We start from the raw sequence: 17,818 nt of genomic DNA, 5'->3' as shown, positions 1-17,818 counted from the left end.
TGTCTTTTACTCCCACTGCTCCCCTTGGAAGGCTGTTCCAGAACTTCACTCCTCTAATGGTTAGAAACCTTCATCTAATTTCAAGTCTAAACTTCCTGATAGCCAGTTTATATCCATTTGTTCTTGTGTCCGCATTGGTACTAAGCTTAAATAATTCCTCTCCCTCTCTGGTATTTATTCCTCTGATATATTTACAGAGCAATCATATCTCCCCTCAGCCTTCTTTTGGTTAGGTTAAACAAGTGAAGCTCTTTGAGTCTCCTTTCATAAGACAGGTTTTCCATTCCTCGGATCATCCTAGTAGCCCGTCTCTGAACCTGTTCCAGTTTGAATTCATCTTTCTTAACCATGGGAGACCAGAACTGCACACAGTATTCCAGATGAGGTCTCACTAGTGCCTTCTATAATGATACTAACATCTCCTTAGTTCTACTGGAAATACCTCACCTGATGCATCCCAAGACCGCATTCGCTTTTTTCACGGCCATCTCACATTGGCAGCTCATAGTCATCCTGAGGTCAACCAATACTCCGAGGTCCTTCTCCTCCTCTGTTACGTCCAACTGATGCCTCCTCAGCTTATAATAATAGTTCTTGTTATTAATCCTTAGATGCATGACCTTGGCCTTCAAAAATCTTCACAAACCAAATGTTCAGCTTGATCAAACCCATTTTGTTTCAGCAATTTCAAAACATTTTGGTCCAATTTTGACCTCTTTTTTGTTTAGCCTTTTTTAGCATCAATAAACTTTAAAAACCAAATGTCCTTTCAAACCAAAAAAACAACAACACTTTTCATTTTAAAAAAAGGGTCAGACCAGAACACTTCAACCATTTTGAAAAGTTTGCCTCCCACTCACCATTTTTTTAGATCAGGGAATCCATCAAAGCCTCTTGTGCAAACAGTTGCAGTTTCAGGAAATCAGTATTTTTCAGAGGGAAAAAAAAAACACACTTAAGAAAAATGTGAGTATACTGGAGAGAGTCCAATCCAGAGGAGAGCAACAAAAAGGCTAAAAGGTTTAGGAAATCTGACCTATGAGTAAAGGGTGAAAGAATTGTATGTGTTTAGTCTAGATGTGAAATTGCAGAACTGCTAACTATCATTTAAATCAGCTTCTGTACCAAATGGTTAGAGGCTAGCTAGTGTGATGCCAATTTTTTTAAAAGGCTCCAGAGGCGATCCTGGCAATTACAGACCAGTAATGCTAACTTCAGTACCAGGCAAACTAGCTGAAACTATAGTAAAGAACAAAATTATCAGACACATAGGTGAACACGTTTGTTGGGGAAGAATCAATATATTTTTTATAAAGGGAAATCATACTTCACGAATCTACTAGAATTCTTTGAGGGGGGTCAACAAGCATGTGGACAAGGATGATCCAGTGGATATAGTGTACTTAGATGTTCAGAAAGCCTTTGACAAGATTCCTCACTAAAGGCTCTTAAGCAAAGTAAGCAGTAATGGGATAAGAGGAAAGGTCTTCACATGGATCAGGATCAGTAACTGGTTACAAAGGTAGGAATAAATGGTCAGTTTTCAGAATGGAGACAGGTAAATAGTGGTGTCCCCCAGGGGTCTGTACTGGGACCAGTACTGTTCAGCATATTCAAAATGATTTGGAAAAAGTGAGGTGGCAAAATTTGCAGATGATACAAAACTACTCAAGATAGTTAAGTCCAAAGCAGACTTTGAAGAGTTACAAAAGGGATTTCACAAAACTGGGTGACTGGGCAAAATGGCAGATATTGATAAATGCAAAATAATGCACATTGGAAAACATAATCCCAATTATACATATCAAATGATGGGGTCTAAATTAGCTGTTACCGCTCAAGGAAGAGATCTTGGAGTCATTGTGGAGAGTTCTCTGAAAACATCCACTCAAGGTGCAGCGGCAGTCAAAAAAGCAAACAGAATGCTGGGAATCAGTAGGAAAGGGCTAAAATATCATATTGCCTCTATGTAAATCCATGGTTTTTGCACATCTTGAATACGTGGTCGCCCCATCTCAAAAATATATATATTTGAATTGGAAAAGGTACAGAAAAGGGCAACAAAAATTATTAGGGGTATGGAACAGCTTCCATATGAGGAGAGATTCATAAGACTGGGATTTTTCAGCTTGGAAAAAAGGTGACTAAGGGGGGATATGATAGGGATATATAAAATCATGACGGGTGTGGAGAAAATAAACAAGGAAGTGTTATTTACTCCTTCACATAGCACAAAAACTAGGGGTTACCAAATGAAATTAATAAGCAGCAGGTTTTAAACAATTGCAAGAAAGTATTTCTCCACACAACACACAGGTAACCTGTGGAACTCTTTGCCAGAGGATTTTGTGAAGGCCAAGACTATAACAAGGTGTCATAAACATACAACTAAGGGTAGCATAAAATCCCTTCTTTACCATTAAAGTGTTAAGAAGCTCAAATAGCCTGGCTGGCACCTGACCAAAAGGACCAATAAGGGGAGAAGATACTTTCAAATCTGTGGGGGAAGGTTTTTGTTTTGTTCTCTTTGTGTGTTCTCTCCAGGTCAGCAAGGAACCAGAGCAGGGAAAATACGTCTCTTAAAGCCATATCTGAACTAAATATCTAAGATTACAAATTGTAAGTAATAGGAAGGAAATGCATTAGATTATCTTTTGCTTTAGCTTGTGAATTTTCCCTAGGTTAAGAGGGAGGTATTGCTGATGATTTTTTTTTGGTAACTTTAAAGTTTTGCCTAGAGGGGAATCCTCTGTGTTTTGAATCTGATTACCCTGTAACATTACCTGCCATCCTGATTTTACAGAGGTGCTTCTCTTACTTTTTCTTTATAATAAAGTTCTGCTTTTAAGAACCTGATTGGTTTTTAGTGTCCTAAAAACCCAAGAACTGATCTGTGCCCACTTTGTTAACCTATTTGGTTGCTATATTATTCTCAAGCCTCCCCGGGAAAGGAGGTGAAGGGGCTTGGGTGGATTTTGGGGAAACAGGAACTCCAAGTGGTTCTTTTCCTTGAATCTTTGCCTAACTCACTTGGCAGTGGCAGGAATACCATTCCAAGGACAATGAAGAATTTGTGGCTTGGGGGAGTTTTTAGCCCAAGCTGGTAGAGATAAGCTTAAGGGGTTTTTCATGTGGGTCCCCACATCTGTGCCCCAAAGTTCAGAGTAGGGAGGGAACCCTGACACAAGGTTTAAACAAGAACTAGATAAATTCTTGTAGGATAAGTCCATCAGCTATTAGCCAGGATGGGCAGGGATGATGTCCCTAGTCTCTGTTTGCCAGAAGCTAGGAATGGGCAACAGGGGATGGATTACTTGATGATTCCCTGTTCTATTCATTCCCTCTGAAGCACCTGGCATTGGTCACTGTAGGATGACAAGATACTGGGCTAGATGGACCTTTGGTCTAACCCAGTATGGCTGTTCTTATGTTCTTAGAGAAGAAAAGGCTGAGCGGGACCTGATAAAAGCCTTCAAATATGTAAAAGATTGTTATAAAAAGGCCAGTGGTTAATTGTTCTCCATGTCCACTGAAGATAGGACAAGAAGTAATAGAATTGGGAATGACTAGCTAAGCAGTAGTTCAGCAGAAAAGGACCTATGGATGAGAAGCTGGATACAAGTCAACAGTGTGCCCTTGTTGCCAAGAAGGATAATGGCATATTGGGCTGCATAAGTAGGAGCATTGCCAGCAGATCGAGGGAAGTGATTATTCCCCTCTATTTGGCACTGGTGAGGCCACATGTGGAGGATTGTGTCCAGTTTTGGGCTCCCCACTACAGGAAGGATGTAGACAAATTGGAGAGAGTACAGTGGAGGGCAACAAAAATGATCAGGGGGTTGAGGCACATGACTTACGAGGAAAGGCTGACGGAACTGGGCTTGTTTAGTCTGCAGAAGAGAATAATGAGGGGGGATTTGATAGCTGCTTTCAACTACCTGAAGGGGGTTCCAAAGAGGATGGAGCTTGGCTTTTCTCAGTGGTGGCAGATGACAGAACAAGGAGCAATGGTCTCAAGTTGCAGTGGGGGAGGTCTAGGTTGGATATTCAGAAACACAATTTCACTAGGAAGGTGATGAAGCACTGGAATGGGTTACCCAGGGAGGTGGTAGAATCTCCATCCTTAGAGGTTTTTAAGGCCCAGCTTAACAAAGCCCTGGCTGGGATGATTTAGTTGGTGTTGGTCCTGTTTTGAGAGGGGATTGGACTAGATGACCTCCTGAGGTCTCTTCCAACCCTAATATTCTATGATTCTATGATTAATCTGCAGCAAGAGAGATTTAGGTTAGATATTAGGAAAAACTTGCTAACTCTATGGTTAGTTAAACACTGGCTTCCAAGAGAGATTGTGGAAGCCCCATCACTGGAAAATTTTAAAAGCACCATTAGACAAAACACCTGTCCAAAATGGTCTAGGTTAGACAACACCTGTCCGAGATAGTCCTGCCTTGGTGGCTGGACTAGATGACTTCTCAAGATCCCTACCAGCCCTACATTTCTGTGATTCTAGATTCTAAAAAATCCAGCCAGCTTTAGTACAAGCTCACAGCCTTTCATAGCCTTCCTAGCTCAGTCCCTCAGCTGAGGTTTATCCCTCAACAGGCCTATGAATAGACCTTCTGTCCACACTCAGGTTGCTCTTATATTCCCCAGCTAGCCTGATTTCTAGTCACATGCTCCTGTCATGTGACCCCTGGACTCATTCCCTCCCCCTGGAGAGGTGGGCGAAGCCTGGAACAAGAGAGGCTGAGCCTCACCCACTTAAAGGGCCAGCTCACCCTGTGACACCATCTCTGGTGATTAGATGGGGGAGTTGGTTGGAAAATTTTCTTTGACACATTTTTTTTTGAAAGGAAAATGCTGTTTTCATTGAAAGCCAAACTTCTGGAAGATGGATCCATTTCAATGAAAATTTCCATGAATAAAAAAATTTGCAAAATGAAAAGCTTTCATTTCAGAATTTCAAAACAAAATCCCCCAAATCCAAAACAAAATTCAAAACTTTTCCAAAATAAAAAAAAATTGGGGGAAATTCTGTTTCATGGGAAATTTGGAAAATATTAGGGTTTGTTACAGAATGAAAAGAAATTTCAAAAGGTCAAAATTTCCAATGAACCAGAAATTCCAAGTTTAGGCCAACTCTGTTTTATTGTGTCTCTTGTGACTTTGGGTAACCTTCTTAAAGCCTGTGTTCCTGGAGTCATGTTATTATGTGAGAATCACAGCTTTCCTTTTTTAAAGTGAGATTTGGGGCCCTTGTGGTTGAGGAGAACCAGCTTGAAAACATGCCACATTTCCCCCCAAAAGCCGAAGACAAAGTAAAGCAGCATTTATGATTTTTAATAGCTGATGATTACTAAGCCAATCTTGTGATTTTTGTACCTGGCTCATGCTTTTCGAATGGCTGGGATTGGCAACATGGCTTTGTTGGACAGCAGTAGCTCTCAGCTACATTTGGCCTGCTCTAAGGGCTTGGCTACACTGGAGAGTTGCAGTGCTGGTGGTGGGTTTACAGCGCTGTAGCTTAGTAACTGTCCACACCTGCAAGGCACATCCAGCGCTGCAACTCCCTGGCTGCAGCACTGGCCGTACACCTGGTCTGCTTGGGGTGTAACAATTGCAGCGCTAGTGATGCAGCACTGCTCATCAAGTGTGGCCACCAAAAGTGCTGTTATTGGCCTCCAGGGTATTAGGAGGTATCCCAGAATTCCTGTCCACAACAAACCAGAAGAATGGCTGAACTCCGAGCTCCCCGGAGCTACTGATCTAAAAAACAAACACAGCTGCTCTTTGCTCCAGCGAGCGACGAGCGGAGGCAGGGGAATTGCTTTGGAATGTTCACAGCTGTTTGCTTGAGGAGAGAGGGGAGTCCGTGTTGAGCAGCTGCTTATGTGGTCTGAAGGCTATTTAGAAGTGCATAATTTGCATTTAGTGAATAAGAGAGGGGTGGGGGAAGGGGTCAAAACGTTTAAAATGATTGTAGGTAGGTGCTGTGTATCGTCCAGTCCTTAGAACTTGCAAGGCAGGGAGCTGAGAACAGTGTCAGCTCCAAAGATCCACTCTCTCTGTCTCCCCCACGATCCCTGTCACACTCCACCCCACCCCCCTGTTTTGAAAAGCACGTTGCAGCCACTGGAACGCTGGGATAGCTGCCCACAATGCACCACTCCCAACAGAGCTGCAAATGCTGCAAATGTGGCCACGCTGTAGCGCTGGTAGCTGTCAGTGTGGCCACACTGCAGCACTTTCCCTACACAGCTGTACGAAGACAGCTGTAACTCCCAGCGCTGTACAGCTATAAGTGTAGCCATACCCTATTTGTCTCAGCTGTACTGCTGTAGGCACTGAAGAGTCCTCTGCATATCTGACACAGTTTGCAGTTTCTGCTAACTGGTCTCGGGATTGGATTGCTGGGGAGGGGAAGCGGGCTTTGGGCCAAAACTGAGGGGCTGTGACATTGTCTGATTAAAATATAATTATGCAAGGCCTTAGTTCTACCACTGTTATATAATTGGAGCGAATCTTATACGAAGCGTAACACATGGCCAGAAAGGGTTAAACAGCTTGCAGGCTAACTAACCCAAAGTGACCTTTAAAGACATGCTAGAAAGGTATGCGAATGGAAATTGGGGCCATTCATGCTAAATAGGCTAGAACTTTGAAATGCAAACTTATATTGTTAGAAGTGATCCTAATTGTGTGTATCCTTAATGCTAGCCATGTGAACAGACACTTCCTGTCTGTCACTATCTCTACACTATGTATATGCTAAATAAATAACTATAGCCACTAATTCAGAGATAAAAAGGGAATATTAACATTTAGATGAACCTTGGGTAATATAATGTCATTATATATATGTCTCTTTGAAGTTTGTAATAGGCTGTCTAATGAATAAATTGCTCTATGTTAATTTGTGTCACTATGGGTGTTTAGAAAGCAGAAGGTTACATCAAAAGCCTATTGTTTAACCAGGACTGTGTGGTCAAGTGGATGCTGGAACACTATATCAAAAGATCCTTGGGTCCTGATCCTGTTCATCTCAGATCTGCTTAAGGTTTCATGCAGGGAAAAGCTAAGCCACACAGATTGAGATCCCAGTTCCAACTGGATCGCCCTGAAATATAAGCACTGGACTATAACCTATGAACTATTTCTGAAAGAACTCTTTGCAGCTACAAAGCTCACTGTCTCTTCGGTGAATCTGAATCTTAAGAATTGAACTCATGTCTGTATGTATAACCATGCACTCTCTCTCTTTTGTTTTTAAATAAATTTTAGTTTCATTAATGAGAAATGGCTATAACGTGTATTTGGGTAAGGTCTGGGACATTCCTGGGAGGTGATGTGTCCGCTCCTTTGGGGTTGGCAGAACCTTTTCTTGTATATGATGAAATAAGATTTTCAGAAATCATCATATTTGACTTGGGTACCTGGATGGAGGCCTGAGATTGGATCACTTTAAGGGAACTGCGTTGTTTGGAATTCTGAGTCACCAGTAAGGCAATAAAGCAGCTGTTTTATGCTGGCTTGGTGAATCTACATATTGAAATATCCACCAGATTTATGGGGATTGTCTGCCCCATTCTTTGCAGCTTACTCTGAGTGACCATGGGCTGGCCTCCACTGGGACCCTGGTCACAGGGGCATTGGCAGAGCTGTGTGCATGGGGATCCCAGCACTGGAATTGCAGGGGGGCTGCAGGTCAGGATTGAGGAGTATCAGTAAAGTTGTGCCTATGAGACCCCCAGCATTGGGATAGCAGGGCAATGGCAGCTTGGGCTGGGGCTGCATTAGCTTAGCTTTGATAGAAGGAAACCAAGTCATTTGGACCCCAGTCAGAGGGTGCTTTCTTGCCATCATTTGTAGGTTGGGATTGGACACCTGGGAGCAGTCTCTGAAAAGTCTGGCAAAAGCTGAGGGCGAGAGGGCATGTGGATCCACTTGCAGATCAGCTTTTGTTTTGCAAAGAACCCCAGTGGTGGGTGTTGATGCTTCTTGCGGTCAGTATCCTAAGGCGATGCCACAGCTGTGATTGGAGGGAACGCACTGACAGGCTGTAGGGAAATCCCGTGGAGCAGAATGAGAGATCTACGGGCACCCAAGCAGACATGCCTGAACACAAACAAAAGGCCAGCTCTGGCCATGTGCATTTCCACACGAAGACACAGATTTGCTTCTCTCCACGTGAGCTGGACAGAATGGCTGTGTACACACACACAGAAACACGCACACAGGCAGATTGACACAGTGGGGACACGCAGAGGGGAAACACAGGCCGATATGCATGCACACACACACAGGCCGACACACCAGGAGAAGCAGTTCACATGCATCCCATTGGAGAGTGTGTCTTACAGGTCCTCTGTTGTGCCAAGCTGTGAAAAGCTTGAGTTGTCACAGCTCCTGGGGAAGAAGATTTGGTTCTTTTGCTCAGGCTTGAGCAGCCCATGATTTTAGCTCTGGAGGACCCTGGTTTAAAATCACATGTGGGCAGCTGTCATTCACATGCAGACCTATATGCTACAGCACTCATGTGTGTGTGTGCCCTCAGACACAGAAATGAAGGCACAAGCTCACAGACACACAAACATGCGTATGCCAATTCCTGCACACTGCTACAGAGATGAAATTGTTCACACGTACACCAACACACATGTACACCAACATACATGTATGCCAACATGCACTGACAGAAACAACCAAAGAGAACCAGATGCCAACACACATTTATACCAACATACATGCCTGGAAACACGCAAACAGGAGCAGATACCAACACACATGCACATTGACACATAGAAGCAAACACTAACACATATGTACTCCAACACACATGTACACCAACAGGCATGGACAGACACACACAGAGAAGCAGACACCAACACGCATATACATAACACACATGTACATCAACATACATGCACATAGACATACAGAAGCAGACACCAACATACATGTACACCAACATACATGCACACACAGTAGTTACCCACACATGGACACAGTGCCTGCTCAGAAGTAGGAACCAACACATACACACACATTGACATCCATGTGCCCACAAATACCTCATTTACTGCACAAACTAGGGGTCCCCTCCAGAGCTTTGTGCCTCTGCAGGCTAATTCTGTCCTTTCCCACCACAAGGGAAAGCTGCTTCTTCTCTGTCCCAAGGATTCTCCAGCAGGTCTGGACAAGCAACTGGTTCTGGTCAGAAAAATGGCCCAGGATCTGGCTTCTCCTGGGAGTACACGAGTGACTCTGCCCACAATCCCATCCCAGCCTGCGTGTGCTCCCCACCCCTGAGCAGCTAAGGGGCGCTTTAACCCACGCATGTTTGGGGGGTCGATTGACCAGGTAGGGCCTTCTGCTCTTCTCCCCCCTTCCAACCCCAGCCTCCCACTCACTAGGCTTCCACATCTGGTTTTCATTTAGCAGCTCCACCCAACAGCAGCTCCTGAACAGCTGTTCACTCCGGTTGTAAATTCATGGAGCCGTCTGGCTTTGCAGGGAGGTGGCAGGAGAGATTAAACGGTGGTGACACACACATACCCCCATCCAGCTGTCTCCTTCCCCTTGTCTCTCCTCCCCACCCTTTCTTCCCACTCTGTGTCCATTATCCTCTGTCTTCACCATGGTCATTCCCCCATCTCTGCCCCCCACCCCATCTCTGCTCTCCCCACCCCAACATTGCCCCCTCCACCATCTCTGCTCCCCACTCCCCTCTGGTCTCTTCCCCCCTCCCTACCCCATTTAATCCCTTTCCCATCTCTGCCCCCTTTCCCCACCTCTCCCTCCCCCCATCCTTTGATCACACATACCTAACCAGGATCTCCATTAACTTTTCCCCAGGGCAGTTACTGAGCTCACCTGACAAGAGGCATCTAGTCAAGGCCCATTTATTCATCATACACAACAACTGCCTGTTGCATCGGCATGACAAGAGGCAGCCCCTGTCTCAGCCATGACCCCACAGTCCAAGGCGGACCTCATTGTTCAGAGTTCTGATGGGGCAGCCCTTGCAGGGGTTGGAATCCCAGAGACGCCCCCACAAGCTGTGAGGCTGCTCCCAGGCCAGCCCAGAACAATATTTGGCCTGGAGATCTCGCCAGGGTATCGTGGCCTCTCTTCTGTCACCAAATGTCCACTTGGAAATACAGGTTGCTTGTGGGCACTGGGGTCTTCCGAACCCTGGACGCTGTGTCCCAAAGGAGAAAAGGCTGCGGATGACCTGTTTTTAACCAGGCTTTAGTTCAAATGGAGCTGCCCACCCTCCCTGGGACACCTTCTCCAGCCTCAGTGGATCCGTAGCAAGCCGAGAGTCTTCACCATTCCCTCAAGGGCTGGGTCAGGTCAGGAACTGCTCTTATTTGCCCAGAGTCCCTGTAGAGCTCTTATGGGTGAAAAGGGATGTGGACGCAGCACTTCAGCCCCAGGTCTTATTCTAGCATGGACCTGAGAGGCAGCGTGGGTGGGTGGCTCAGCAAATCCACTGCATCCTACCGAAGCAGCTGCAATCTCACAGCTTTCCTGTTGCTGTTCCAGCTCCTGCTCCTCTGCACTCATTGGTCGCTAGCCGACCTGGCCCTTCCGTCCCCTTCCCTTGCCCTTCAGCCCCTCACCCAGAAAAGGGACAAATGGCAAGAGATGTGGCCCAGTGACCCACTGGCCCCTTCTCTGCCACAGCCCAGTCTGAATAGCAAAACTGCCCACCCCTCGCTCCCCACAATGCCCTTCTTACACAGCTTCTCCCATAGTCCATCGGACCCAGGGCATGGACAGCGAGTAGAGCCGTGCCTGGGGACGCTGGCAATCTGGCTGCTATTCCTGCATCTGTCCTCTTAGGTGATTCTGGGCAAGGCACTTCCTTGTGCCGTGCCTCAGTTTCCCCACCTGGTATCAACCTACTTTGGGAAGCACTTTGCAATCTGCTGATGAGAAGGGCCAAGTATTATTATCAGGAGTTGGTTAACAAGCAAGAGCAATATATATCTATGTAGCCCCCACTCCGCAATCAAACCAAAGCCCCTCCTTCCAGGGAGGGCAGTTCCCTGCATGCTCATCCTCTGAGCTGCTTTGGAGTTGTGGCTGAGGCTATCTGAGCAGAGGGAAGAAGGCAACATGTGAGCTGTGACCCTCGTTAACCTCCTCACAGTCTTTTTTTGACATGTGGGTGAAGGCGAGCAGGTGAATAAACACAGGACCATGAGGGAGCAGCAGCTTGGATTTCAAAATCGGGAGGGGAGAACCTTTCTGCCCCCAGCCCCTCTTTTTCCTCCATTGTGAGATGATTTCCTCCTCCTCTCACATCATGGCTGAAGTGGGACACATACGCCTTCCCCCCTACACACACACCACACAGCCTGGCGTGGCTGTGGGGCCCAAACTCACCCCCAGATGAAACAAGCCCAGCGGGGGATCCTGGGTGGGTGGGTGATGTAAAGGAGGGAAGGCTGGGTGAGGGGACGGTGGCCCTCAGTAAAGGGAATGTATGTGCCTGGGGGAGGGGGGCGATCCCACGGGTAGCAGCTTCCCCACTGACCCCTCCCAGCTGGGGGAAGAATTGCTCCCAACACCTTGTGGGTCTGGGTATTGATGGAGGTATTAAGAGAGAGAGGGGGAGGAGGGCGTGGATGGGGATGGGGGTTGCAGACTATTTCTCCTACCCCTCACCCCACCATAGCAGACAATGGGCAGAGTGAATTTTCAGAGGGGCAGGAGCCAGTGTCTCAGGTGAGGAAGCAGCAGCAGCCAACCGTTCCCTCCAGCCATGAGACACTGTGCAGATCAGGCTCACTCTAGAGCCAGGAGGGCATTAGGGGGTGGTTATTTGGGGGTAGTCGTCCAGCCCCCACCTCCACCACCACCGCCAAACTAATGCCACAGCCCTAATGCCCAGCCAGTGACCAGGACTGGCCCCTGCCAGCCCTGGGAGGTGGGGAAGGCGGTGTGTGGGGGAAGGGCCGGGAATGCAGAAATGGGGCTGTCAGCTTGCAGGTCATGAGCCCTTTAGCGCAGGGGTTCTCAACCTTCTTCTTTCGGTGGCTCTCGTAACGTACTATAAAAACCCCACAGCCTGTATGTGCCACAATTGTTTTTCCGCACGTAAAAGCCAGGCTGGCATTAGGGGGTAGCAAGCAGGGCAATGGCCCAGGCATCAGAGGGCCCTGCGAAGCTAAGCTGCTCAGGCTTCAGCTTGAGGCCCAGTTAGCAGGGCTCGGGCCAGTGGGGCCTTGGCTTTCTGCCCAGGGCCCCAGTGAGTCTAATGCTGCCCCTGCTTGGCGGATCCCCTAAAACCTGCTCACGGCCCCCCAGGGAGCCTTGGACCCCGGTTAAGAACTGCTGCTTTAGGGTATGTCTACACTGCAGCTGGGGAGACAGATAAGGCTAGGTCTGCGGGAGCTAACGCACTAAAAATAGCAGTGTGTGGCCATTGCAGAGTGGATGGCAGCCTGGGTAGCCACCCAGGCACAAGCCTGCCAGAGCTCTTGGATCCATCCTTGGGTGGGTAGGTCTGGGAGGCTTCTCCCAGCCGCAGTGTAGATGTGCCCCTAGTGGACAGTCCGTGCCTGGAAGGGTTGCGCTGAGGTTCTGCGGGGTAGCCACGGGCCTTGGGAATGCTTTATCTGCACAAGGCCTGTGACAAGGGAGAAGCAAATCCAAGAGAGAGCTGGAGGAAGAGAAGAAGGAGAAATGGAAGAGGTGGTGAAGGGTGAAAGAGGCAGACAGCAATGGAGAGAGAAAATAAAGTATGAAAGAAGGAGTGAGAGAAGCAATGAAAGACAGAGGGACAGCAGAGCAGGACTCACTCTACCTGATGTCCCCAGAGGCGGGTCCATGTCATCCCCCTTCTCTTAGCCTCGGAGCAGAGTTCCCTGCCTGCCTGGACCCAGTTTCTCCTGTGGCAGCTCCCCACCCTTTCCCTGCAGGTTCTGACTGTGGGTAGAGGAGTAGCTGGCTGACTTGTCCTTGCTGGACCCTGGCCAGCGTGCCCTGCTGCAGCACAGGACAGCGGCACAGGCCTGCCGGAAGCGAGGGTCAAAGAAGGCATAGAGGAAGGGGTTGAGGCAGCTGTTGATGTAGGCCACACAGGTGCAGTAGGGGTGCAAGTTATTGAGGAAGGCATGGAAGCCGCAGGACCAGGGAATCACCTCTAGGTCCATCAGCACGTAGATGGTCTTCACCAGGTGGTAGGGTAGCCAACAGAAGGCAAAGGTGGCCACCAGCACGATGATGATGCTCAGCAGTCGCTTCCTCTTCCTCAGCTCCTCGCCGCGCTCCTTCCGGAAATGGTCAGCGATGGTGCGGGCGATGAAGAAGTAGCAGGTCAGCATGACGACAAAGGGGACCACAAAGCCCAGCATGGTGGAGGACAGGCCCAGCCCCACCTCCCATGCCCCCTCAGTCCCATTGGCCACCACGCCTGAGTAGTCCATATAGCATGTCACTTTGGTTTCTCCCAATAGCACCGCTGCCTGCCGGAGGATCATGGCTGGCAAGGCCAAAATGGCCGCCAAGGCCCAGAGGACAATGGTGGCCACCAGCCCACTGGCCCTCCACCTCAGCTTGGCATTAGCCATGGGTCGCACAATGGCCAAGTAGCGATCAATGCTGAGGCCCATCAGGCAGAAGACGCTGGCGTGCATGTTGACGAAGATCAGGTAGCTGCTGAGCTTACATGTGAAGGAGCCGAAGGGCCAGTCGTATCCCAGCCAGGAGTAGGCAGCCCAAAGTGGCAGGGTCACTACAAAGGTCAGGTCAGCCATGGCTAGGTTGGCAATGAAGGTGTCGGCCGAGCGCCGCTTCTCCTGCCCTCTCCGGAAGATGGTCCACAGCACCAAGCCGTTGCCTGTGGTGCCCAGCAGGAAAACAAGCAGATAGATGGTGGGGAGGAGCACCAGGGACGGGCTCCATTCCTCGTACTCACAGTCGCCCGTCTGGTTCTCACCATAGGCTGCCCAGTCCAGCTGCTCCTCCATGCCTTAGAGATCCCTGCTCGAAGAGTGGGAGAAGGATGCTGGGAAAGAGGAGTTTCTTCTGGCCCCAAAGGTTTATCAGACTCTGTGGCTCTGCTGGGACCTGGGTCTATGGGGCAAATGTTCTAAGTCCCTCTGACTTCCCAGACACGTCCTTGCTGTTGTCGCTGGGGAGATAGCCTAAGCCCTAATCTTCACTCAGCTCATTTCTCTTCTCTTCTCCTTCCTTCCTTAAGCCTCAGACAGATGTGGTGAGAGCCCTCCCTGCTCTCTCTCTGTCTCTCTTTGTCTCACACACAGGCAGCTGTTCCTTCCTCCTGCCTGTCAGTCCCTGAGCCTTGTGTCTAATTAGAATAGTTAAGTTACAGCCCCTTCCCCCTTCTTCCCACACCCACCCCTCCCCTCAGCCTCTCACTCAGCATCCTCAAGGCCAGCAGACAAATTGGCTCCTGAGGTGCTGGACAGAGCAGCTCGGGCTGCTCCTTGAAACCACGAGCCCATGCCTGCCCCTCTCCATCCCCACCTCCGTAGGTCCCCAGATCCAGGGCTGGAATGTGGACCAAAGCCAGCCGGAGCTGCTGGGGGGCAGTGAGGGGGGTGGGTCAGTGTGAAATTTCACAGATGCATTTAGCAACCCCACTAAAGTGATCGGCCCTGTCTGTCTGTCGTTCCCTCTACTGGTTCCAGCATTCACTTACAGGAGTTTTACTTTACCGGCATGGCAAGGGAAGTTGCCAAAGCAAATATCAGCCCCCTTTGGTCCCATCTGTGCTGCAGAACCAAAGACTTGGCTGTAACACAGTGGCTCTTGATCCCCTCCGAATAAACCAGGGGGTCCCTGTTCTAACTCAAGACACACTGTTTGCTTTTGCAGTGCACAGAGGAACAAACCATGTATTTGCCACGCTCCTGAACATGCAAAGAGCATGGCTGCAGCACAGCTCAGGGACATGATTCAAACGTGGCCTGCCCCTCTCCACAATGCAAGAGCAGACGGAGATCTACCCACGTGCTCCTGTGTTGTAACTGCCTCTCCTAGCCTGGGAAAATCTACAACAGAGGTGAGCTCATTAGGAATGTCTGCAAGAGCAGCAAATCGTGCCACGTGAGATTAGAGCATTCGCACAGTCTGTGTGTAACTGGTACACTATTGAATGACCACAGCACCTCACCCTCTTTAGTCCCCTGACCACAGGAAATAGTACATTACTGGAGCTGGCCCAGGCTTTGAGATGGATATTGAATAACCGGCAAGGGGGGGGGCCCTATGTTATTTTAACATTTTTGTTAATGAGCTGGAAGGAAAGATAAAATCGTCACTGATAAAGGTTGCAGATGACACCACACTTGGGGGAGGGGTAAATAACGAAGAGGACGGGTCACTGATACAGAGAGATCTGGGTCATTTGAGAAATTGGGCTTAAGCAAACAATATGGCAAAATGTAAATGAAATGGAAATACATACACCTCGGAACAAGGAAGGGAGGCTACACCTACAGGATGGGGATTCTATCCTGGGACTCTGAAAAAGATTTTGGGGTCACGGTGGACAATCAGCTGAGCTCCCAGTGTGAGACTGTGGCCAGAAAGGCTAATGCGGACCTTGGATGCATAAACAGGGGAGCCTTGAGTAGGAGTCAAGAGGTTATTTCACCTCTGCATTTGACTCTGGTGCGACTACTGCTGGATATGCTGTCCAGTTTTATTGTCGACAATTCAGGAAGGATGTTGATACATTGGAGAGGAGTCAGAGAAGAGCCACAAGGATTATTAAAGGATTGGAAAACCTGCCTTATAGTGATAGACCCAGGGGCAGCTCTAGCTTTTTGGCCGCCGCAAGCATGGCAATCAGGCAGCCTTCGGCAGCTTGCCTGCGGGAGGCCCCCAGTCCCGCAGATTCGGCATACCCACCACCGAATTCCCACCAAATCCGTGGGACCAGCGGACCTCCCATGGGCAAGCCGCCAAAGGCTGCTTGACTGCCGCCCTTGCAGGGACCGGCAGGGTGCCCCCCACGGCTTGCCAACCCAGGCACATGCTTGGAGCGTTGGTGCCTGGAGCCGCTGCTCGATAGACCCCAGGAGCTCAGTCTATTCAGCTTAACAAAGAGAAGATTGAGGGGTGACTTGATCGCAGTCTGTAAGTACTTTTATGGGGAACAAATAATTAATAATGGGCTCTTCAGTCTAGCAGAGAAAGATCTAACATGGCCCAGTGGCTGGAAGTTGGAGCTAGACAAATCCAGACTGGAAATCAGGGGCACATTTTTAACAGTGAAAATAATCAACCATTGGAACAATTTACTAGGGGAGAATCTCCATCACTGGCAATTTTCCAAACAAGATGGGCTGTTTTTCTAAAAGCTCTACTCTAGGAATGATTCTGGGGCAGGAGGTCAGACTAGACCATCACAATGGTCCTTTCCAGCCTTGGAATCCATGGAAAAGCTCCAAGGAAGATTGGAGGGCTGGAAAACTTGCCTTGCAGTGACAGACTAAAGGAGTTAGAATCTTTTTAGCTTATCCAGCATCAATTTGTAAGTGCCTAGGGAGAGAGAAGGCACAAGGGCTCTTTCATCTAACAAAGGTGTTACAAGAGCTTATGGCTGCAAACTGAAGCTAAACACATTCAAATGGGAAACAAGGTGCAAATGTTTAACAGTGGAGGTAATTAACCAGTGAGACAACTCACCTAGGGATGTGGTGGATTCTCCATTTCCTGGAGTCTTTACACTAAGGTTGGATTTTGGTCTAAAAACTCGTTTCCACACAAGATATTGGGATCAATGCAAACATTACGGGGTGGGATTCTAAGGCCTCTTTCCTATAGGTGGTCTGACTACAATAAGAATACGAATAAATACCTAGCTCTTCACATCATCCTCATTTTAAAGATGAGGAAACTGAGCCAATCATCATGCTCCCTTTTGGCCTTCACCTCTATAGGTCTTTGAATGACTGGGGCACCGGGGAACAGTGGCCTTTTAAGTAGCATGCAAGCTAGTTCACCAGCACTTTTCATCTCCCCAATCACTGTCCTATTACACACAAGCACAGGCTAAAAACAAATGTGATTTAGGTTTCTTTGCAGCAGAGCTAACAGACCAAAGCCCCAGCAGTGTGTGGGTAGCAAAATTGTGTGGAGACATTCAATGTGCTAAAGGTTAATTAACTTATTTGGCAGGACAAAACCCTCCAGTGTGTCTGATGCCTAATAGTTTAAGTATGTGCTAGCCAAGTTTAGTGGTAGGTAGGTTTTATACCAGGGGTCAAATTCAGTCCTCAGCTATCCCCATAGATCCCCATTCCGGTCAGTGAGACTGCATAGCAGTTTGTATCCTCAAGCATTTTTGATTCAGCAGCTGAGGCTATCATGGATTCTGGGAATGCGTCTGCTGCCGCTTCCCTTTCTCACAAAGTTCAGTGAAGTTTTGGTCCCTGGCATTTTACTGGAGGAATCTTTCATTTGGCCAGCCCTTTAGATGGTATAAATTGGTATAGCTTCAAGGCAGCTAAACCAAGTAGCCCCAGCTGGGAATCTGGCTGTGACACCCTGTACCTTGGGGGAACACCCGGCCTGCACTCCCATGTTCTGCCTTATAATACGATTGTGTGGTATCCAATGCAAAGTTTGTCATATCGCGTGGTCATTCCCCTCTACTCGACATTGGTGAGGCCTCATCTGGAGCACTGTGGCCAGTTTTGGGCCCCACACTACAAAAAGGATGTGGGAAAATTGGAAAGAGTCCAGCGGAGGGCAACAAAAATGATTAGGGGTCTGGAGCACATGACTTATGAGGAGATGCTGAGGGAACTGGGATTAGTTAGTCTGCAGAAGA

The 17,818-nt window shown here is 48.2% G+C and overlaps 1 protein-coding gene across 1 annotated transcript; it reads right to left on the bottom strand.

Annotated features, from left to right (window-relative positions):
- Nucleotides 1–9,906: 9,906 nt before the first annotated feature.
- Nucleotides 9,907–14,260, bottom strand: APLNR (apelin receptor). The gene has a single exon (XM_050954365.1). It carries the CDS (start codon nucleotides 13,980–13,982, stop codon nucleotides 12,858–12,860), a length of 1,125 nt encoding a protein of 374 aa, XP_050810322.1. The 5' UTR covers nucleotides 13,983–14,260; the 3' UTR covers nucleotides 9,907–12,857.
- Nucleotides 14,261–17,818: the final 3,558 nt, after the last annotated feature.

This window comes from Gopherus flavomarginatus, chromosome 5 (assembly GCF_025201925.1).
Source record: "Gopherus flavomarginatus isolate rGopFla2 chromosome 5, rGopFla2.mat.asm, whole genome shotgun sequence".
Classification (NCBI taxonomy): domain Eukaryota; kingdom Metazoa; phylum Chordata; order Testudines; family Testudinidae; genus Gopherus; species Gopherus flavomarginatus.
The sequence above is the reverse complement of the archived record's forward strand: the minus strand, read 5'-3'. Positions and strand labels throughout refer to the sequence as shown.